Raw genomic sequence first — 23,688 nt, 5'->3', positions numbered from 1 at the left:
AATTGTTTTATTTTTTAACCCCTCGTAAATTGCTTTTTATACAGCAAGCCTTTAGAAACTATAGAAAATCTATCATTTTATTATCCCACCAATCCTGCGAGTCTCTTATATTGAGAATCGTCGATAATCGTTTAAAGAAACGATCGGGGGATAAGTTGCTTGGAAAAATCGAGATCTAGCGGTACAGCGTTACAGTCCGGTAGGATTCTGGTGCTGCAACTGGTTCGCGGGTGAAAAATAATAACTGTATTAAAATACGGGAAGGATGCTCCGCAAAGAGAGACGGGTTTAGAGTGGTGGGGGTAAGAGATCGAGGATCTCTCTGGGAGTTGCGCGGGATGGAAGGATTGTAAAAAAAGGAGGAAAAAGAGATGCAAAGGAGTAACGGGAATGATGCTGCAGATCTCTCAGGATCTATTCAACGATTTGACTTTGCGAGCCCAACGAGCAATCATGACCCCTTGCAGAGTCAGTGAGAGAGCGATGATTGATCGTCCCTTGTCTTCCTTCCTCTCCGCATCTACGCTCTCTCGTGGACCGGGGAGAACTCGTTCAATAATATCAATAAAAATAATATAAGTAATATTAAATTTCCATTATACCAAAAGAATGTTAGAAAATTAAACGACAATACTGGCAAGGGAAAAATCATCGTTTTGACTTTGCGAGACCAGAGAGCGATATAGTCAACCCTTGCAAAGCCAGCGATGAAGCGATGATTGATCGTCCCTTGTCTTTGTTCCTCTACGTCCTCCGCTGGTCCACGGAGAACCCATTTAATAACGATAACAATAATAACACGAGAAATGTATAAAATTAAACGATAACACACAGAGAAAAAATCATCGTTTTAAACGGTGCAAGTTAATGAACGGAATGGTGTTGGTTGACGCGAAGCGATTAAGAGGAGTCGCTCGTAAGGCATTTTCATAGGTGGAGCGCGCGACGAATTAAAAGGGGCTGCGAAGAGGTGCAAAAAGGCAAAAGCAGCAGGGAGCAAGGATTCGAGAAGGAAAGAAAATGATATAAGCGAAAAGGTATATCGCGAGGACACGGGCTTCTTTGCAGGATAAATTTTACGAGCTTCTTTCTCGAGGCGGCAAAACTTTCGGGCAGATCTTAATTGGCGCGAAGAGAGACTCGGGAGGGAAAGAGAGAGAGAGAGAGAGAGAGAGAAACAGCGGCAACCGATCAAGTGCAATTAAAAGCAATTCCTCCTGGCTGTATATCATTGCTACGTACGCGATAGCCACGGATTCCCATTAACGATGACCTTCGACTCCACCCGAGGAGTCCACCTCCGATTCAACCGGACAATTCCCTTTCAAAGCTCTCACTGCGTCGCTTAAATATCTTCCATGGACAATCTCTCCTTTAATGGCTTCCTTTATTCATTTAAATATACCTCTAGTTCCCCCTGCTACCCTTATTATCTATATATAGCTGCTATCATATTATCACAAAGAAGTCTCTCGACTACCGCGCTAACTTTATATATATAAACTTATTTTTATTCACAAACATCCTCCACCAACCCATTCATCAAACTGTACCCAGCAGCCAATCAATTATTTTTTTTTTATTCATCTTAACGAGACTCTATTAAAGACTGCGTTCTCCCTTTATCTCTACTTTTAATTAGATTGCCAGTGTTATCGAGAGAAATTTATGAATACGATGTTATATTCGTCAGTATAGGCTCGAATATTCATTTGAAATCATTAAGCTTGCCAGTCGTTATAATCCTATCATTCACTCCGGTAACTTTGTCCGCGTGGGCGAAAACTTGTCTCAATTAACGCAATTTCTTTCCAAACTTTGCATCGATAGTTGAAATTATTGAATTACTTTATACTAGTTTGTATAATTTTTTTTTGTCAATGTTTTGTGTATTTTATTTTCTAGTAACGCTTCCTCGTCGATTTACGTCCACTCGTCAGAAACTTTCCGAGCTTTACGATCCTATGAAATCAAGGATCTTCGACCTCCCACTGAACTTATACTTATGCACCGCGTAAACCGATACTAATACATCCTACTGCACTCTGTCCATGCATCTCAAGACAATAATACGGTTTTCCTGCCTTTATCGTGATTTTCAGTACTGTTAAATTCATTTGGCCGAGGTTAGATACCGGGAATTTATTATGGATTTAGTTTCTCTCTCTCTCTCTCTCTTTCATAATGCATCTCAATTTCTTCTATCCAATAATCTCCTTGAATTTCCATGCACCCCAAAGCTCATTTGGCTGCTGATAATTTACATTATCTCGATCGCGTACGATAATTATTCGTTAAGCGGTGGTTTTTGAAAACCAGAAGGAATTAAGTTTATAGGAAGTATCGAGGAACAGGAAACACTATAAAGGTGGAATGAGAAAAGGAAAAGGAGGAAGGAGAATTCGCAGAGGCACGCTGCACGTGGGAGAGTTAGCATATTTAAATTGCAGATGAAGGCAAAAATCCTGCGAGCAGACAACTACGTGATCCTTCGAGGGATACTTGGCTTCTGTAGCTTCTTCCTGGATCTCTCCCCCGTATCGCTGCTCGTTTCACGTCGATCAACCGGTATTTTTCACGATTCTTCACGGATAAAGACAATTCTTCGACTGACACGCAACAGTTACGTTACTATATTTAATAATATAAATCTTGAATAACATAATAAAAAGAACCTTGAAGAGTTCTGGCCCGCAAATTGCTACGAAATGTATAAGATAGACTGTTCGATGGAGGGAAGCATTTAGAGGCTAACAGGAGACAACTACGCACGATTCTAGAGAGGATACTTTATCCCGACGCTTCCTCCTTGTTTCCCTCAGCCGAGCCCTGTGGCGTTTCTTGTTCGACGTCGGTCAACCCTGTACTTTTCTCGATTTCCATTGGATAAAGACGCCTCGAAGAGTGACAAGCACGGACACTGATACGATCCGGAAGTCCCTCCAGAGTGATAAATGGCCGAAGCACTGGAGATTGTACACAATTAGAGGAAAGAGTAAACGCAATAATGATAAACCAAACAAAGAGCAAACTTTACAATTTCGACAAACTCATCCTTTGTCCATATAACTTCCCGAACAATCCACAGAATTATATTTCGCACAGTTCTTCGGACCAAAGTTTCCTTTCCTCGACATTAACTTCCTCGACTGGAAGAGAGAAGGTCAATAGACTCATCTCTCGCTCGCAATTTCCCCAAGAGTCTGCGGAGGATTATTTGGGAAACTTTTTCGGACCCAAGGTTCCTTCCTTCGACGCTGTTTCCCCTCCAGAAGCAGAACGGACAGTTATTCGCATTGAATTCGAAATTTCGCATTGATGTGCGCATTGTTTTTGACCAGGAAGTTGCAGGTTACGGTGTCCCTGTCGAAGACGGCTCGCTGGCGAGATGGAAGAAGATTCAGTGCGCCTATCGAGATGCAGTATATGCACTGCGTGTGGCATGAAAAATTTATGTCGAGAGAGACTGGACCGTTGGCCGATCAACTGGCATTCTGCATCGGGAACCACAAACTCCTTGTAATCGCAGCACCGAAACCCGGCCTCTTGCGGAAGTCGCTGTGTGCTGCCTTTATATCGAAATCCTCGAAAATCCTTAAAGAGGCCACGACGAAATTTCAACAAAGCTCTCCTAAAAATCAAATTAACTTGTAAAATACCGAAACACGAGGAACTCGAGTCTTTCTCTCTATTTGCATTAACATAATATTGCAATAAAAGTGTAAATTCCTACCAAGTTGGGATTGGATTTCTTCGGATGATCCTCGATAGTGAGTGTGTCGTGCTATTGGAGATTTCGTCGTAGCTGATATTGCAACATGGTGCAGGATGCTATAACGTTTCCGATGGAAAGCTTCTATTAACTTCCTACGCTAATCAAGTCAATTACCTGACTGGAATATCAAGAGAGAGAGAGAGAGAGAGAGAGTTGGATAAAGTGCATAATGAAAGTGTATCGAGTGTCGGTTATCTAGCGATGAGCGTTCTGCAGCTATTAAAAGCTGAATAATGAAGAGGGTCCGGATGGAGACGTTGAAGAAATAAAGCGCGGCTAACTTCCAAGGTTGCGTAACGTAAAATGCATCCATCTCCAAGCTCTTCCCATAACGCGTATTAATAATGCGGAGAGCGTAATGTAGAATCTATTGTCCAGCCATTATTTCAATCTTTATATTGCCCAATGAAAATTTATCGCTTATTGCCGACTTCTCATTATCGTTTCACGCACCTACCCTCTTCAAGGACGCGAAGTACTCGAGGAATCATTCAATAAGCTCGTTGGTTCAATTTTTCAATTATGTATATATATAAACACTGAGAAAATTTGTATTGTTTAAAATAAATATTGCTGATAATATACACATTTATTTGAATAACAAAATAATTTTTCTTAGAGTATTAGAGAGCAAGAGGATCGATTATGTATTTTATATACACGAGACTAACTTTAATTGCGTTTACGATCCTCTTGTTTGGATCAAATTGAATGCTGAAAATTGTTATATAGCGACAGAACTGTTAAAGACTTTATAAGAAGACCCAAAGTGGCAGCGAGAGAAAGAGGCTTTGGCTAGGCAAAATGCCGCTGTGTATCGATCGATCGTGTGCTGTAACGTCGAGATGGCTGCCGTACTTTTCAGGTTTCACTTCCTCCACGATATACACCGAGGCTTCCGAGGGTGATCCTGCCAATTGTGCAGCCAAATTTATATAGAAACGTTTTAACTTTCACTAATCGAATATCGTGCTATATACCAATTTTCCCTTCTTTTTCTTATCAATAATTTTGTCTATACTTATTTATAATTAAATTACAATAGCTCGAAGTTGCTCGCAAAAATAAAGCGAAGCAGAGGATGAATCGAGATGATTTTAAAGCGAGCATTCGATCCGGATTTGCTTTTGTCTCTCGCGATGGGAGCTGGTTTGTAAGTTGGCATACGAGGATGTGCAGAGATTAGTGGGCCCTTTCGACTTTCGACGAACGCGTTTCGTTTCGGCGAGATCAATCGTGAGAAACTCGTTCTCCTCCTTGGTTTCTTCTTATTTCGACTCCCCTCACTCCCCAAGCTATACGAATAGCAGCACTTGACGAGACCTCTCTTAAACTCTTTTCTTCGTGCCTCTCCTCTGCCCGATGTGTGCAAACCTACACAATCATCCAGAAAATCTTTTTTCTATGCAGTATACACTCTGCCCTTCGATTCTTTCTCATATTTCTGAATGTTCAGTTCTGCCTTGTGTCATTCCAAATTAAAAAATCTTCCTTCTTACTTTTCTCTTATCCTTTAGTTTAAAATTATTCGTTTTTGCCCTCCAGCACATAGAATTGTTTCTCGTTAATACAAACTCATGGAAATTACCTTCTAAAGTTTTATAGTTAGATCGAGAAATTACGCAAATTTACCTGTCTATCATGAAAAACATTTTTCTATAATTTATAAAACGTAACGTCGACAGTACGATTCTTCAAAATATTTCAATTGTACTTTGACGTTTATTTGTTTTCCCAGTTGTGCATTTTCTTCTCAAAGACTAATTTTGACACTTGTATCGTTCAATTGGAAAGAATACAACGTACGTGTGGGAGAATTAATGGGACTCGTCTGCACTTGATCTAGCTGGACAACTTTTCAACACAGAAGGGCTTTGTTCTCTCCCTCTCTTTATCTACAGCAAAAACCCACGTATAAACACACACGCATGTGCGCGAATAAACACATTCTATTAATTATTTCCACTGACAACAGACTGTTTTGTTTACTCATTGAAATCGTCTGTATATAATTCCATTTCAAAGACTTTAATTAAATAATTATGCCGAACAATCATTATCGACTCTCACTACCGATCATTCTAATTACCACAAACCATAACTGCAATTATCACAAATTATCACGCGAAATTTTACGAGAATTTTCAGCGTGTATAGAAAAAGCAATAAATGTGTAATTCGAAACCGCTTGTTTCAAAGCTCTATCACACGGTGCGTTATATTTCGCGTAGTACATTTCGCTTTGGCAATAAAGCTAATAAAGGTATTTGCGTCGCTAGGAAAAATCGAGTCACGCGTTATAGAGGGTCCGTCACTCGAAACAAACACAAGTTTCTCTGTATTTATAAAAGATATTCAATTTTTCCATAAAAACCTCTCGAAGCTTTTTAATAAAATCTGCATTCGGAAAAATCTTATGACAATTTTATCAAGTTTTGTATAATTACAGGCATACACCTTTCTTCCATCATTTTTTATTAGCAACATTTTAAATGACGGACTTCAACATGTATATACTTTACTAATAAATATATCTGGTAAATGTAAATGCAATGTTGAATTTCAAATCCAGAGAGAAACAATAAATGTATATACAATTGAGTGCAGTGTTTTTGGGGTGAAAAATGCAGTTAAATTGCGAGAAGGGGAAACTTTTGCTCGGTTGGATTGGGAAGGAGGAAAGTGAGGCATGTTTTCTCTGGATGCTCGATAATAAAAGTGCCTATGAGTAAAAGCAAGTTTTCTATACGTGTCTGCGAGAGTTGTCCAGTTGGTACGGAGCAAAAGTGAGAGATGAGAAGAGGATGAGAGGGGGGGGGGGGGTGGTACAGAGTGCAAAGGCTGCCGAGCAATTGGTTGATGGCAAACACTTGTATATCTGATGCTTTAGAGGTGCATTAGGCCATAGTGTATAAGTGCAGCATAAGTGCACGTACCGTGTACTCGCGGCTGATTGGTTTACCACCTGCTGATACTTCGCTACCCCCCCCCCTCCTCCCGCTCCTTATATCCCCTTTTGACTGGCCTTTAATGCTCCCCTCCCCCCTCCTTGCCATTATTCGCTTCTTCCACGGTGTTTGGATACAAACGCAGATATCGATCGAGCCATCGGATCTTCCCATCGAGATTCATTCCTCTCCCTTCTTTTTCTTCTTCTCATCATTTACTAACTTCACTCCCTCCCCCCCCCCCCCCCCACACTCTCCACATCCCCTCGTTACGTTCGTAGCCTCTTGTTTATCTTATTCCTTCGTCTCCTCTGACCTCCCTCCTCTGATTTGTCCTCTCAACCCCACCTCCCCATTCATCAACATTTCTCAAACAAATCCCTCTACACGTTCAACGCGCATTTCTCGCGAAATCTGACTCCACTCGAGCACCGATAAGCCCCGAGTACAACGCTCTTCTCCCCCCTCCCCACCATTCACATCCACGATAATATACACATTTAACACTTCCAATACAAATTCATAAATTTCACTCACGAGCCTCTTTTATCCTCACTGCTCTATCATACACAGTAAAATTTCTGCAATGACTCGTTGCATTATAGGAGGTTTAGTCCCTGGAACATTCCTGGAACATCGACGGAAGGTTTTTCACGTGAATAAGGTACCAAACGGAAAGCACGTTTATTTAATTTGCTGGCTAAAAGATGTATCTGCGTTATAATTAGAAGAGGAGCTCGAAAGGGGACGGAGGTAAAAGCAGCCAGGGACGATTCTTGCGCGAGAGAAGCTCTCTCGGGCACGAAGCTCTCCAACTGGTCCCGATCCAGCGCAGTAATTATGGTCGATCGATCGTGCCGCTGGAAATCCTAAACAAGTACAGCGGGTATCAATTTCCCTGATCGCACGCAGCCTCGGATTTCCTTTTCTCGCGCCCCGAGCGAGTCCGGCCAGTCCATCTTTAACACGAAATTTTCCGCTTCAACTTTATCCTCCGCAATCTCGTCAAACACGAAACCTCTGTACCGATCCAAACCAGCATGCAATATTTACGCAAACTGTCTCCGAGAAATCGCAATTATCCCACGCTCCCCCCGAAAAATTCACACTTGCCAATCTCTGGCAGAAAATCCTGAAGAGTGTTTCAATATCTTTTTTACAATCTTCAAGAGAACAGAGAGAGATCTCTGATACACTAATTAAGAGAGCGAGAGAAGGTAAGTTTCTTTGTTGCCAGAAATGATTGCATAGATCTCGCAAGAGTAAGATTAAAACCGCGCGAGGAAGAGAGAGAGAGAGAGAGAGGAAAAAACTTTCCTCGAGCTTCATATTGTTCGTCGCAATGAATTATTATCCGTGTGAGATAATACTCGGTCGTTAATTAATGTAGCCACTCGGAGAAAACGCGTATATACATGCGCTTTAATAGGAGCATCGTGGCTCGGCAATGGGTCGTGTAAAAAGTGTCCGGATGCGACATCAAAGTCCAAGCTGTAATAAACAATGTAAAGACAAAAGAGTGGAGCTCTCCTGCTGCTTCCTTGGGCCATTCACGCGAGTAATTTTCTTTATTCTCGGCTGCTTTCATGCTCGCTCGCATCTTCCTCGCTGCGTTTCTGATGTCCACGTTTGCATTATGAGCTTTCTGCTGAGTCGTCACACGGATATACTTCATTTCCGGCCGCTTACAGATTCCTTTCGCAAAGCTTCGCTGCTTCTCTCTTTCTCTCCTATAATATCGCCAATGAGGAAAATTACGCAGGAATCACTCTCGGATATTTCGGTTAAAACCTTTCTGCTTCTCTTTCTCTCCTATTTTTTCCTCTCTTCCGATTTAATATCGCATATACTTTTGTATTTAACGCAATCGCTACGAGCCTTGAAATTTACACGTTTTATACGCTCTTTTAATTACCGTGCGATACGCTCCGACTGTGCGAGTAAGTATCGATTAAACGCTTTGACGTCATTCTGTAATTTCGATTCAGCTGCGTGTCATTCTATCAAAGTAACATCAGAAATTTTATACTCCCACGCAAAGCGAATTTCACCCATCGACGTACAAACGCTTCCAAAATTGTATATCCTACGGTATTATATCATTTTCATTGAGATTGGAGATCCAACAGGAGTCTATATCTATATATACTAGAAAGAACTCGGAATATTACAATTATATTCACATAGAAATTCGTGAAAATGAATATTCATGATACGGTCGATGATAGGATTGTAATATAAACATATACAGTTATAAACGTATATATAGGAAAGATCGTATCTCCGCTTTTCAATAGAGTTGCCAGAAATTGCAGTTTTACAGACAGTTTCACTTAAAATGCATTCAAGTATTACATATGTAGATACGTGGAATACGCGAATTTGTTTTGGTTGTAAAAGAGCAATTTCTGGTAATTCTATTTTCCCGCCAGATAAATTTGGAATCGTTCAAGATCTCACTAGCTTGGTTAAACTCGATAATAAAACTTTAAATACGGATGACATCGGAATAAGTTTGAGTGACCTTCGAAGCAGGAAATTTGCGAGAAAAGCCCGCCTAGAGGCAACAGTACAGTAAAATGGCAGTTTATTACGGTCCAGAAGAGGATCTTCGTGAACTGATACAGAAAAAAAGTCAGGAAAATCCTTGAAGCTACGGTTTTGCCACGCTCGTATAATGCCGTTTCACGACAGTCCCTCAACTATTTTATTTTACGATCGACTCTAGTTTCCTGCTCGTGCTTTTTACCCACCACTGATCCCTGACCCCAAACCAAATTTACAACTATAAAACATAGATCAATGCAGTGTTCATGACACAAGATCATCGATATTTGCCTATTGTGATATATCCAAAAAATTAATCGATTAACACGCGATACTTCTTATCTATCACTGATCTTTCATCACAAAACAAATTCGCAATCATAAAACATACATTACTGCAGTGTTCATGAGACAAGTCCATTGATATTTGCTTATTGTGATATATTCAAAAAGTTAATTGAATAACACATTATGCTTCTTATCCATCGCTGAACTTTGATTACAAAATAAATTCACAGTCATAAAACATACATTATTGCAGTATTCATGTTACAAGTTTATTGATATTTGCCTATTATGATACATCTAAAAAATGCATCGATTAACACATTGTACTTTTTATCCTCAACTAATCCTTGACCACAAACCTCACAACTCTAATTTTCTCAATATTTGTCTATTGTAATATATCCAAAACACTATCAAAAATTACGAATTAATATTAAATCCACTCGATGGCAGCCTTGTACATTATTGTTGCTATCCTCGAAAACCAAGAAAAACAAACTTTTAAAAGCGGAGAAAGAATCGAAAAGTCTTTCGAAGCAACCCCCCCGCATGTCACTTAAGAAACAATTCTTCAATCTCGAACGTTTGTTTGTTATTAAAAATCTTCGATTGCGTAGGGTCACGTGACCAATTTGCCACAAATAAGCTTTATTATGATGACGCCTTTGGCACGTATGACAAATCCTGACTCAAGCGAAATATCACTGGAATGACGGAAGTTGGCAAACAAGTCATTGGCAAATTTAACGCTCCTTCTTATCAACGACGAACGTGCTTTATCTTTTCCCTTGAGTCTGTTATGACTTCTGGCGTATCGCGTTTCTTCCAATATTTACTTTGTGAAATGCACGAGTGTGCTGAATGAAACTAGTGAAAACACGCCTGAAACAAAATGCATGATTAGTAATAGCTAATACTATATATATATATATATATATATATACACGCATATTAGATCAATGGTAACTGGATTATGAATTTGCAATCGCTCCAATTTATGGAATGATTGAGTATATAATAATTAGCTTAAATGGCAAATTTACCAAACGTAATTTTATTATTAGGGAAAGAGAGGGAGATTAGGTATGGTGTGAAAAAAATGAGTATAATAAAGTTGAAAGGAGGGCAGTAGTCAGTAAGGAAGTAAGAAGAAGAGTGGAGGAATCGAAGCGAGGTCGAAGAACTTATACCACTGTCCCAATTACCCAAAACGTTCTCGTGGAATTCTGTGAGAAATCTTGGAAGCTGCTTTATTTTTCGCTCACGGCAACATCCATAAATAATGAACAATGCGGGGAGAGAAAGATAAGAGAGAGAGACTCGGTAATACCTGGAGCGAAAAACTCTGGGAAAATAGTCGGCGTGCAATTTGCCGTCTGGTGCGCGCACGAAGAAAGAGAGCACGAGACAAAAGCCATAGTTCAACCGAGATAGAATAAACGAGAAAAAACGCACAATTTGGAAGCATCAAATTTCTCAGAATCAGAATCCTGATTTGCAAATTGGCCCATTGAGACCTAATTCGCGTTACAGCGCTAATTTCGCCATAAGGAAATACTTATTCTTGATTGCAGGCAGCAAAGCAAAAGAAAGGAGAGAAAAAACTGATTTCGAAAGCATCGAATTACCACTGGTTAAAAGAGAAGGGAGATTAATTTCTAATTTGAGATTTTAAAAGAATATTTTGAAAAAAAAAATGAAACTGATTTCAAAAGCATAGAATTTTTTATAATAAACAAATAACGAGATTAATTTCTAATTTATTCTTTTAGTGGAGAAATATTTTTTACAGAAAAAAATTGTGATATAATTTTATAATTTATGGATTCTTTTGTTACGATTTCGATTAGATAATAGGTCGTTGCGTTTTGGGTATTATTGCACGTTGAACAGACGAGTTTACTCGGTTCAGCTGACCGCCCAGCTGACCGTACCCCAGGAAAGGTGAGTCACCTGTGACTCATACACGAATTCATTTGCCATCCAGTCGAGTTCTACGGGTTGAGCCTTCTTCGCACATGCAACGAATCACTGGAGGAAATCTCACGAATTTTCTTAAATTTCTTCGAAACTCTTGATTTTCTCCTTATCTTATATATTATATACTCTGATTATTATATCCGATAGAAAATATTATTTATTTTATATAAAATATAAATTTCAGAGAATTTGTACAAATTTTTAGTTTACAATAACAGAGTATGAACACAAATTGTTTACAGAATAAAAGCTGAGGTGCGGTATAAATAGGAGTGTCGATAGAGGGATGCGAACCAGTGCAGTTGCATTCCTTTGGATTTAGAGATATACAATAAATTTAAATTTAAAAACCAATATGCAATAAACTTTTGCATTCTCCTGAAAAATATCCTGCAGACGATCCTGAGCATGAGGATTCAACTCGTTGATACATCGATGTAAGAAAATTGGTAAAGAGTGAAACGTAAGAGTATCAGAAATATCTTGAAAATATGTCCCAGCTACCTATAATTATACATGCGTACAATTTTAGAATTTGAATCACTGAAATATCAATATAAGAAAATTGACAGAAAATGAGACGTAAGAGTAAAAATCGTTTGGGTTGTGCTGGAAATATTTTAAGAATGTGTCTTAACTACCAGAACTACACACGCGTAATTTGAAGAATTGACTCGTTGATACATCAATGTGAGAAAATTGGCAGAAAGTGAAATGTAAGAGTGGGATCGTTGGTGTATTATTGGGAATGCTTTGAGAACGTGTCCCAGCTACCAGAATTATCCGTAGGAGAGATATTGGCCGAGCCACTGTTTCGGTCTGTTAATTCCGAGTTATTCGTGCAACGCGTTGGAGTCCTTTAAGCCAAACCACGTCCACTCGATAATCCGCAAGAGCCACTATATAACCTATGGCTCAACTGCAGTATTACATGTACACCACTTTGCCAGCAAACTTTAACATTTCCTCCTCGTCTCTTGCTTGCAAAACAAGCAGGAAAACGATCAAATTTCCATGGACCATCCACGAATCTCATCAATAATCTCAAAATCCTCCTTAGATTCTCCAGGATTCAATTAATTTTCTAAATTATATATCCTTCGATCCACTAGATTGCAATATAAGTTCGAAAATATACACTGTAAACAAAAACCTTTGATTTAAATAAATCTTCACATGAATGGTTGCAAAGAAATATTTACTGGGTTCTAATTACTGGGTGATTCAATTACATAAAAATCATTTGAATCAAAGTTTATTAATATCATGTGAATGTTTACTTACGACTATTCTAACAAAGAGTTATTTAAATCAAATGTTTTTTTTTTCTTATTGTAGATACCTTCTATTCCAATGGATCAATTTAACCTTAAGATGAATCTACAACAATTATAATTCATTAATTACTATATACAGTATATAAGAGACTTAAACGAATTTGTTCAGGATAGGTTTGGATTTCACGGATAGCTAACTCTTGAATAACGATAGATTACAGTCTATAGAGAGAATGGAATCACTTTGAATCAGATCAAAGTGTAGTAAAAAGCGAATGGAAGGCGTGAGTGGTGGTTTCTCACAGATCCTAGCTGCTTGGCCAGGATTACGACGATTTTCTCTTGAATCAGACGTGGTTTATTTGCACTTGGATATACTGTAATGCCCAATTAAGCCTAGGTGTATACTGGATTAACACGGGAATCCCTGCCCTATTGTGGATAATCGGTTACGTGCGAGAGCTGCACAACTTTCTTTCTCTACTTTATAATCTATAGAACCATTCGCATCACTCTTACCATATTATCAATTTTTCCTTTAATTTTCATCAATATTATAACACCGCTCTTCCATTTTAAGGATCATAATGCATCGTTTAAGGATACGAATCAAAGCAAATTAATCAGTTTACTAAAAAATTCCCCTCTTTATGAATACAAAAATATTTTAATTTTCCATGAATTTTCTTCAAAACCGAAACCTCGTTTCCTATACCTTACAGTCTAGAGACAAAATTACGTTGGGTCGAAACAATAAAAGCAGAGGAGTGAAAAAATCTCTTCTGATGCAAATTAACACAGTTAAAGTTCATTAGACTCTTAAACGGTATTTATCTACCAAATGCGAGCGAGCCGTGTTTCTTATTCGCACGTCTCGACGATCCGGCTACTTTTGCCTATGAATTACTCGGAGATGAAGTGGCCAATAAAACGAACAATGTTCCAATTAGCATTTCAATTCGCATCGCATACGTCTCGAAGGTGTCACTTGGATTCGAATTAAAAATTTACATTCCAAAAGCGCTGCATCATTATTTTATTGTTCGACTTATACTACCTATTTTATTGGCATCGCTCACCTCATCAATTCGGTAATATTAATCATAAAAGGATTTTCCCAAGAATTCATTCACCTTAAAACTCTCAACGCCAACAATCGTGCAATAAAAAAGATTGCCAAGTGCAAAGAATGGGGTGTGTATATCGCTGTATCGGCAAGTGCTCCGTGTTTCTCGGTTTAACGATGGATAAAGTGACACAGCTGTGACGTAAGACGGTGTAGAATTGGGTAAAAATGTTAGGGAATCGCTCGGTGAGCACGGGAAGCTTGAAATTAGCATTTCAATTTGCCTGCGCAGGTGTTTCTTGGCTATGGTAGGCGCAACACGAACGACAATCGACGCTGGAGTTGGGGACCGTCAGTCGCCACCTGACATTTTCGATGCTGAGCCCAAGCCACGAGACACCAGCACGCTACATTAGCATACGAGCTCCCACTAGAGCTCTCATATAATTAACCAACGCTTTCTTTCGATTCGATCAATATTCTTTGCTGTGATAATACAGTTGTAACAACATATATATCGTAACGAGTTTTGGGAAAGTACAGTTTTTCCCACGTGTTTCCTCAGGGTGAAAATGTGTGATTCAACTTCACTCAATGTGTTATTTGAAATTCTTAGTACTAATTGCTAAGCCACGATACGCCACTGCTACGTGTAGCGACGTTAAAGTTTCAACCCTTTTTCAATGTCGATTTTGCACAATTAAGAATCTCTTTAGACGAACATACATTGTTTTAAGTTTATACTTTAAACCACTAGAATTATTTTTAACAAAACAGCGTGAAAGAATGTAAAAATAAGATTCTCAAAAGGTAACTTGTACAGAGATAAACAAAGCAAAGGAGTTTAATCGTCAAATGCTTTGTTTATTATTTTCTACTCCACAACTTGTATTTACTATGCCACTATGTCTGCCTCTATCGAGTAGAGTTTGCTTCAGGAAAACAGGCAATTTGTAAGACGAGAGAAAAGTGGGTCCAAAATAAGATGGAATGCACGCGCAACTTTATATATATATATATATCTACAACATTAACATAAATAGATAGGAAAACGTACAAGAGTCATACATGATTCATAATTGAGACATTTACAAACATTGATTTACGAAGGTCAAGAAAGGTACACACGGAGAGGCATTATCGAATAAACTCAGGAATTAACGCAGTACCCGCGAAAAAACCTTAACTGTTACACGTTCCTATATTTGATTCGTTTTATAATGAGCAATTTAGAAGAAACACCCACGTATACACATGATTCGATTCTTTCACGTGTAACCCACGCCTGTATCATAGGTTTTCGCCATGGGTTTTTAGTGGAACTCGTATCGTGGCTTGGCGTGTCATGGCATGAGTACGCGTTAACTGTTAATTGCACGCTACATAGCGCACAGTGAGCATTCAACGCTTTACACTCTATTTTAAGTGCTTTCACGCGGACTTACCTCGATGCACGCTGTGTGGTCTTCATTTTGCCTGGATTTGCTGCAGGTCTCTTTTAACTATCCATCGATTCGCTTCACGAGCAAACTGCCGGTGCGTTGAGAACAGAAGAAACCACCAACACTTTTGCTCCTTATTCCGAGCACACACAGCAGGGAAACCTCGCCACTGCGAAGAGCTTCGACTCGGCGATCCTCAATTCTTTCTTCTTTCTGTCACGTTTACAGATATCTTTACTCGTAAACACACGTGAGGTTTAAAAGACACCGTCGAAATGCGCAGAGCAATGCCGAACACTGCGACGCTCCAGCTTGATTTGAATCACACTGTGTTAGTTAGAGTCAGAGTCAGACTGCTTATCACTGGTTAAGCCTGGAAAGCAAACAATACAGGGTCAGAAATGTTATTGTCTCCTGGTGAGAAACAAATCGCGTGGCTTGTGAGAAAGCTTTCCTATCTCGTGGATCGTGCAACTAATGAATTGGATTAGTGGGACTCACGCTTCAAGCTGGAGAGGTTAAACTGGAGGAGAGAAGGCATTGGATTCTTCCGTATAGAAGGGAGCTTCCCAACACTTTACAGCCAAACACTCGATTTTTTTTACTCGGACTCTCTCCTTTCATCTTACTTCTCAACATTAGCCATAGAGACTCTTGAGGAGCCCTACACAAGCACGAATGTAAACTTAAAATTCAAGCCTTGGGAATATCCTTTGTAACTTTTTAACAATCAGGAATATTCTTGGTAATCCTGGGAGACTCCAAAAGGAGCTTCTTACGTTTTAAAATCAATTGGATCTCCCTTGATCATTCGTGGCTCCTTTGCTTTTGGTCCGGAATATTTCCTGCGTTGACCTTGAAGAAGACGACGTAATGTTTATGGTCTATCGGTTCTTTGATCAGGAAATCTCTCGTACTTTTATTTTCTGGCACAATGCCAGTTGGTAGAAGCAATTTTAATTATTCATGGGGGTCTTTTGCCTTTAGTCCAGAATTCTTCCTGCGTTGACTTTGAAGAAAAAGGACGCAATGTTTATCGTCTATCGTTTCTTTGATCAGGAAATCCCTCGTGTTGTTGTTAATTCCTGACACAATAACAGGTAGCGGAAGCTGAACTGTCCTCTCAGTACCTTTGCCTTATTGTCATTGGTATTGGGACGTTTTTCAGCGGCTTTCCTTCGCCGAAGAGGGTCCACGTGTACCTTGGAAGTTACAATAAGGTAAGGTGTCGTCCGGAAGGGTGTTTTGGTTTGGAAAAAATTAGGAGTTGATCGGCAGGTGGCGAGTATGCCGGTTTACGCAGGAAGAGAGTAAACTGCGTGACCAAGTTCGTGGAGGCGAGGGGTCCAGTCAACACAGGCTTGGTGGGGGACTGGTTTCACGAGGCTCCCCGTGGTCGACCGGCCAGACTGCTTCGGAGGATCGAGATAGGGAGGAGAAAGAAAGGGAGATGCAGAGAATAAGAGAGAGAAAGAGAGAGGATAGTGGGAGAAGATTGGACGGAGAGAAAGAACGAGGGGAGAGGGGAAAATGTGGAGAGCGGACTCGCGTGGAGTGTGGGTCCCGTTCTTCGGAGAGAGGCTTATTCCAACGCGAGGAAGTACTGTTACTTAGACGAGGCCTTCGGGGCTCGTGTTGCAAACCCGATGCATATACCTCGACCAACTACCCTGGAACTTCAATAGCGTTCACCCGCAAAAACCAGAAATCACTTTTTATTCGCTAATCGAGCCTCTCCTCTAATTATCCTCAGCCCAGAGTATATCTCGTAAATCCTGCTTCTTTTCACAAACTGCTCCTTACCAAATCCTTGAATATAATATTCACAGATAACACCCGTGGTCCTCCTTTATTCTCCTCGCTGTCAGTCAACTTTTAACTGTCGTTCGCAAAAAAGGCTCCTTTCTTTTTCCACAGGACTATAATCCTCAGCGAGGTACACTTTATAAACACGCGTTCCTCGTTTTAATTCTCTTCCCACTACACACAGGAAGTATCAGTGTCACTTGGAAACCAATTATCACTGGAACAAAGAAAAATCAAAGTCAAGTGTTTCAAGTCTAATCCTTGGAAGCTTCATCGAGAACCTGTGTGAATTACACTTACACACACGACCTTCGTTTCAATTCCCTCCCTCTTGAATACAGGAAGTATCAGTGTCACTTGGAAATCAATTTTCACAGGAACGAAGGAGAAAAATCAAAGTCGAGTGTCTCGAGGCTAGTCCTTGGGAGGTTCCTTAAGGTCACGTGGGACTGATTTCATTTTTCCGCAACTGGAGTTATTTGTTTGTTCCTTGTGACTGTACCAGCGATCAGAAGAGTACAGAGCGAGGGATAAAAAGGACGAAACGAACACACCGCTCGGTGGTCGCGGCACGACTGGACTCGAAACCGCTGGAGTTGGAGTTGGAGTGGAGTGGAGTGGCGGCGGCCGCCTCCACACCGTTTTCTGCCACGCTCGTACCTGTGCCAAGCTGCTTCTCTGGTCCCCCTCCCCCCTTCCCTCTTCTACCTCCTCCTCATCCTTCACCCAACACCTCCCCACGTTACTCTCCTCCGCCTCCGGTACCATCCGCACCCTGTCTCTACATATTCACGCGCACGTGTCCGAGCGTAAATACGTGCGCGTATCACATGTAAGCGTTCTCCGCACAGCTCCAGCCGACTGTTTTCCCTCCTCACAGAAACCCGTAAATTCACCAACCGGTTTCGAAACAATTTTTACCCCGCTCTCTGTACTTTCCAACCATTTTCCTCCTGCCATCCCTCCTGAAAATCAGTTTTTTTTTATTGCAATCTTTCTCGATTTTTAGTTACTGCTCACTTAGGGCTGTTGTGTATATATATATATATATATATATATATATATATATATGTACTTAGAGAGAAAGAGATACTCACCTGTGCTTCGTTTTTATTTTTCCCAGCAGTCTTTGAACCGAATCCGTCGTCCGTGGCCTCTTTGTTAAGAAAGTTACCCTCCCTAGGACGCTTCACAATTTCACATACCACACTTGTGAAGGAGAGAGATAACAGCGCTAGCCCAGAGTCGTTTTAAGCTTCTTTGTCATCTAAATGGAAATTCGTGGTCCCTCATTTTCTCCATAAAGCTTCTTTGTTCCTTCCTGATTCCTCTCTCTTTTTTTAAAGCTATTAGTGTGATAATTATTACGTAACCATCTCACATAGGAGTCTCCTATTTCCAAATTTTACAATATTGTATAAGGTTAAAATATTCCGTTTCACCGAAGAATCTGGAAAAAGCATTCATCCTCGGATCGCCCAGCACTTTCATTTGTAAAATTTCAACGAATGACCCCTCTTTACCTGCTGGACCCTTTTTCACACTTGGTAGAGAAACGTCCCGCCCTTATTTACAACAAGCTCTTATTTCATCTTCCTCCTTTCCAAGAATCATTTCTCGCTTGCTGTTCCGCGCATTAACCTGAAACGTTAATAATTTTTATAGGTGGAACTCGATTATGTCCATTTCAATACACGCCGCGATTGTTTCTTTCGAATTTGCTTCGATAAAATCATTTATCACAATTCTGATCGTTTTATCGATCAAGGTTTTCACTACCATTACCAGTTTATCAAAAGGAACGACGATTTTTCATCTCCTCCGTCGACATGCTTGGCGCTTGTTCACCACTTTGCAATCGTGTAGCGTATTTTTCTAACGGTTTTTTACACAGCCGCCAACGCTCGGCAAAAGCTTCAAAAATGTGGTAAATAATCCTGCTGCCCGTGGACTTCTGGGTAATTTCCTTATATACGTCCTTCTACTGGTCGCCTCTTATTAGTTACTTGCCGAGGACCACATAACGGGGTACGATTTTTGCAAATTCCTATCGTATAATCATTATGCACTGGATGTAATGTAAGGTGACACCAAGGCTGTCCGGTTCAAGATCAGGATCGATGCTTAAAAATCCTCCCGATCAACCCTAGAAACTTGAGTCATCTATAATTCGATAAATTACGAAGGATAATAATTTAATTCAACGAGAAAATTACTTAAATACCTTGAAATTATCCTGCAGCGATTTCACTTTTGCAGATATTTTTCTCAGATTCTACTGATTAATGACGATAGAGATTGAATTGTGCAGCATAATAAACCGAATTAATTATATGGGTACTTCATTGAATGCTAATACCATTTTTTCACGCTGTAACTTTTTCTTTCCTCTCATGGCTCGTTTTACTTTTACAGATCTGGCAAGAATTATCACATGAAAAAATGCCAAAAGTCTTCGTCCTATACGACACACCTAATTTCTACGTTTTTATAGTTTGCCTTTTTACGCGGGAATTTTACTAATAATTATAGGTTAGTTGTAGTGTTAGTATATTGAATAATGTTGTGGAAGCCGAGAGTATTATGTAGAAATTGAAAATAATGATCGGCCGAGATATGGTGACCTAGTATTTGCAAGAAATATGTAACAATACCTTCTTTACATTCTTCCCATAGTTTTCACATGAGATAATAATGCAACGCTTTCGCACAGTATTCACTCTAAATAGCCCCTATGCAAGCCAAACAAGATATCATAAAACCGATTTACCCCCTGCAAGTTGCAACGAAGTCAACAAACAGCTACCTTATATGGAAATTTTTGGCGCCAATTGTCTCTCCTAGTTGCACTGTCCATTGTGTATTATACAATACGAACAAAGATGAATTAGGTTAAAACAAGAAAAGAACAATACATCGCTAATTTTCATCAACTTTCATGATCATTGAACAATGAAGAAAGATTCCATCAACAGATATTCCAGCAAACAACTTTTTTATGGAAACTTTGCACAGATTCTTCTCAGCAACAATAAGGATTTAGGAGGATAAAAGTCGATACGTTGCCAACGTTGCTTGCGATTGCTGCCGGCTGCGGCGAGCAAGCAAGTGCTCTAGTGGAAAGCGCGCGAAAAGACTTGTAGTCGGTAATATAGTGAGTTGCGTTACCTTCCTCGCACGAGAAGAGGAATATATACACGGTCCACCCGCAGATCGCAGAAACACTAGGCTTACTAGACCCACGCCCGCTAAGCCCGCTAACTAAAAGAAGCCAAGACGACGCCTAAATGCTGCTGCCATCTTCTGTCGAGTTCGCGAAACCAATCAGTGCAGTCGTGAAATAAACCGCGATGATGAAAATGTTCTTTAAAGAAAAAAGGGTGATATAGTGGAATATAAGTTAATTTTAGACCAATCTTTATTGCAAAGTAAGTTTATTTAGTTTATACATATAGCAAGACATAAACTATATTATTCTTCAACAACGACTTTTTCAATAAAGGAGAGAAATAGGGTTACAATTGTTTTAATAAGTAATACTGTAAACATCACAAGCTTAAATGAAGATGCTGAGCTGCAGCCAATATTTGACGCTTCTGAAGTTCTATTTTCTCTTCTTCAATGGTAAGTAATCTTTTCTTAATTTCTAATTCGTTTTGCCTAATCGCCATTTTTTCTTTGTGCCTTCTCTCCTTATTCTGTTCGGATTCCGCAAATTTTTTCTGAAATTCGTTAAGAAATGTTTGAAAGACCTCAATCAACTCTTTGTTATTTTCACTCGTTTTCTCGTTTCGTTCAACGGGTGAGACTTCTCGGGGTGGAATCGGATGACTTTGCTGCAAACCAGTCGAAGTGTTATTTAAACTATTCTCATTGGTATTTCTTCGAAGATTCAGTGAATATCTGGAAGGCCCAGAAGGAACCGGTAGATCAACTTCATTCAAATATTCCTGCTTCTTTTTTTCATTGAATATTTCATCCATCGCTCTTTTATGCTCCCAGTGACCATAGTGCCTCATTCTTCCTGGTTTTTTCAGTCTTTCGCGGTGCATTAAATTCTTGTACTTTCGCTCCAGTACTCGCCATTTATTTTCACACTTTTGCGGACTAAAGAAGAAGCCACGATTCTGCATTTCCAACGAGATCATTTCAAACATCTCGCGCAAGCTTCTAATTTGCGTGGTTTGTCCTACCATCGAGCGATATTTCTTGTATTGCTGAATGAGACAAGTGGTGGCTTTGCTGGTCCATAGACTGAAATTTCCACCTTCCCCATTGGACGGGGCCGAGCTAACATTAATACTTCCATTTACATTTTCATTTTCCACGTAACACTGCAGCGTGGGCTCGGCTTTAATCTCAGGTTGTACGTCTAACTGGTCCAATTCTAAAAACAAGCATATACAAAATCCCATTGTACAAGTTTCGTTTTTCCCGCGTAAACTAGTGGTCAACGCTGCGTCGACGCCATGTTTACTATTGGAAGCAAAGAAAGTAAGATGGACAGAGTACAGCTAATTCTAACTTGCAATAATAAGGCATAAAGTTAGAAGATCTACAGTGTTTTTTCTAACAAGCGTGCCAGTTTTCTCACCACTTTCTTGATGATGATGATCCATATTGGTTTGTCAGCTGATGGCTTCTGTTATGCCGAGAGAAATCCAAGTACAAATGTGATATGTTGTCCGCAGGCTGGTCGGACGAAAAACCGACGAGAACTAGTTCGAAACCGGTTTCACTGTGGAACTGGTTTCGTATGAACTGCAAACTGTCCGCCATTTTCCCTCGCGTGATACTAGCGCCAAACTAAGTATTTTCCGACGCAGAAGGAAAAAATGCAACCTGCTGCAAACTATATATATGTATATATACAAAATCCAATAGAGGGAGCCAATAAGAAACTACTTAATCCAATAATTAATATTTTACATGATAATATTTTTCATTAAATGTGTAAAACTGCTTTCTGCGTAAATGATTTTTTAGTAAAGCAGTCGCGAAAAATATAAAAATAAAACTGATAAAATTATGTAAAAACGATCATTGTCAAGTGGTTAATACGTAATCGTTGTAAACCTATAACGAAAGGAATGAGGTAATCGAACCCAACGTAACGAAACGAGGTAAACATAAGCTACAGTTGTTCCTGCATCAAAACAAACTCTTCATCATTTTTATGCATTATTATCAATAACTGCAGTCGTTGTTTCAAAAGACTGACCACAATAATAATAAGTTATCTCGAGACTGGACGTTAAAAATATACGTGTTGAAACAAATGTTTACATAACGAGTACTAATAATTTGACAAAACATTTCTCATCTATTTTCCAGTACCATTATTCAAAGTAATCGAGAATTCGATCGACAAACGCGCAAGATTAACAAGGTTTGATGAATAATTAATAGCTGGTGAATGAGAAGTTTATGGCTGGCGGTGAATTGCAAGGGTTCCATTTGCACGAGTTGACAGGATAAATGGCGATTTAAAAAGTATCAGGGCTCAACGTTTATAGGCTTGCGCATCCGCGATCTTAGTCAGGGTCAAACTTAGCATAAGCTTTCACACGCTTTGATACTGGCGTCGACACCGGAAGCGAATCATTTTATGTGCCGGCACGCTCTGGCCTGTGTATACATATCACAGACGTACATGCTACAACGTACAAACGTATAAATATACGTTACCACGTATACGTGCAAAGCTGGAGTCGCGCAATTCTAGGTAAATAATGGCATCAGTGAACGCATCTCTAACCGAGTGTATATACGATGAACGGCTATGAAACTAAGTCTCGCGTGTCGTGTAACACGGGCAAGCTCGCGTTCCACGTTATGGGTCACTGTACGTTCCGATTCTCAAATACCACAATCTGTTTTGTCGCTCTCATTGTTATCTCTGCGCCCGACGCATTTCCTTCCACCCCGAGAGCCCAACACCGACGATCAATCCGTGGAATAAACATCTTCAATCATGCTATAATACCCTGTATCTCTCGAGTGCACACTGTATTTCTCGTAATAAATATGAAGAATATAGCCTCCCTTTTGCAATAATTTTACAAAATAGTGTTCCATGGCAAACATAGTGCATGCATGTAGGATAGTTTCATTATTTTCTAACAGCCTGGCAGCTCTATCAACTCGAGCCCCGAAACTATTCGATTCTCATCATCGAGTGAAAGCAGAGAACTATCGGATGCTGATGGAACTGATGGAAGTTGAAAGCAGCTGCACTCTTGAATAGAGGTAAGTGCTAGAAAAGATTGCTTAAGTTGATTTACATTCGGCGCCCTTCTAAGTGAGTCGTACGACGACCCTGCGAACGTACTTGGCACGAGTAATACTGTACGAATTGGATTTGTAGACTGGTAGAGTGTCGAAGAACGCGAAGGCGCCAACGTGCGTTCGATACGAGAATGAGCAAGGGTCGAGAGTATTGGTGGGGCGATATATCAGGATGGAGCGTAGCGAGTAGTGGTGAGGAGGCAGCCGAGTGGCAGTTGTGAACTGTGAATGTGGAGGAAAACTAGTACAGCGAGAAGGGGCCGAGGGGTGA

At 39.9% G+C, this 23,688-nt stretch overlaps 2 protein-coding genes and 1 long non-coding RNA gene across 10 annotated transcripts in view; all 3 read right to left on the bottom strand.

Annotated features, from left to right (window-relative positions):
• The window catches only part of LOC136776604 (uncharacterized), an 84,269-nt gene extending 66,577 nt beyond the window's left edge, over nt 1-17,692 (bottom strand). The window contains exons 1-2 of one of the 7 annotated variants that reach the window (XM_066732265.1): nt 15,825-17,692; nt 15,327-15,696 (exon numbers count right to left, since the gene is read on the bottom strand). In XM_066732265.1, the coding sequence (XP_066588362.1) occupies nt 15,327-15,352 (26 nt within the window). In that variant the 5' untranslated portion in view covers nt 15,353-15,696; nt 15,825-17,692. Of the gene's footprint in view, nt 1-15,326 lie in introns of all 7 variants that reach the window. The other 6 variants (XM_066732266.1, XM_066732270.1, XM_066732269.1 and 3 more) reach the window with 6 other exon arrangements.
• A 731-nt stretch (nt 17,693-18,423) lies between these two features.
• LOC136776617 (uncharacterized) lies at nt 18,424-19,238 on the bottom strand. Its single transcript, XR_010823101.1, has 3 exons — nt 18,915-19,238; nt 18,653-18,770; nt 18,424-18,579 (listed from the first exon to the last, which is right to left on the bottom strand). It is a non-coding gene; the product is annotated as an uncharacterized lncRNA (long non-coding RNA).
• A 1,320-nt stretch (nt 19,239-20,558) lies between these two features.
• LOC136776609 (uncharacterized) lies at nt 20,559-23,447 on the bottom strand. Of its 2 annotated transcripts, none has more exons than XM_066732281.1 (3): nt 23,414-23,447; nt 21,724-21,981; nt 20,559-21,516 (listed from the first exon to the last, which is right to left on the bottom strand). In XM_066732281.1, exons 2-3 carry the CDS (start codon nt 21,746-21,748, stop codon nt 20,678-20,680), a joined length of 864 nt encoding a protein of 287 aa, XP_066588378.1. In that variant the 5' UTR covers nt 21,749-21,981; nt 23,414-23,447; the 3' UTR covers nt 20,559-20,677. The 2 variants fall into 2 exon arrangements, with proteins under 2 accessions (XP_066588378.1, XP_066588379.1); XM_066732282.1 differs by lacking the exon at nt 23,414-23,447 and adding an exon at nt 22,467-22,881 and having other exon boundaries at nt 21,724-21,974.
• Between the last annotated feature and the right edge of the window lie 241 nt (nt 23,448-23,688).

This window comes from Prorops nasuta, unplaced genomic scaffold (genome assembly GCF_024137725.1).
Source record: "Prorops nasuta isolate Cenicafe-Biocafe unplaced genomic scaffold, Cenicafe_Pnas_1.2 PNAS00010, whole genome shotgun sequence".
In the NCBI taxonomy this organism is placed as follows: Eukaryota; Metazoa; Arthropoda; class Insecta; order Hymenoptera; family Bethylidae; genus Prorops; species Prorops nasuta.
Note: the sequence above shows the minus strand (reverse complement) of the source record. Positions and strands in the feature narration are given on the sequence as shown.

What these genes read in the sequence shown, in the direction of transcription:
- LOC136776609 (XM_066732281.1), bottom strand. Translation starts at nt 21,748, where the DNA reads ATGGATCATCATCATCAAGAAAGTG. An exon ending in TCATCATCATCAAGAAAGTG is followed by an intron (nt 21,517 to 21,723) that starts GTGAGAAAACTG and finishes GCTTGTTTTTAG; the next exon opens with AATTGGACCAGTTAGACGTA.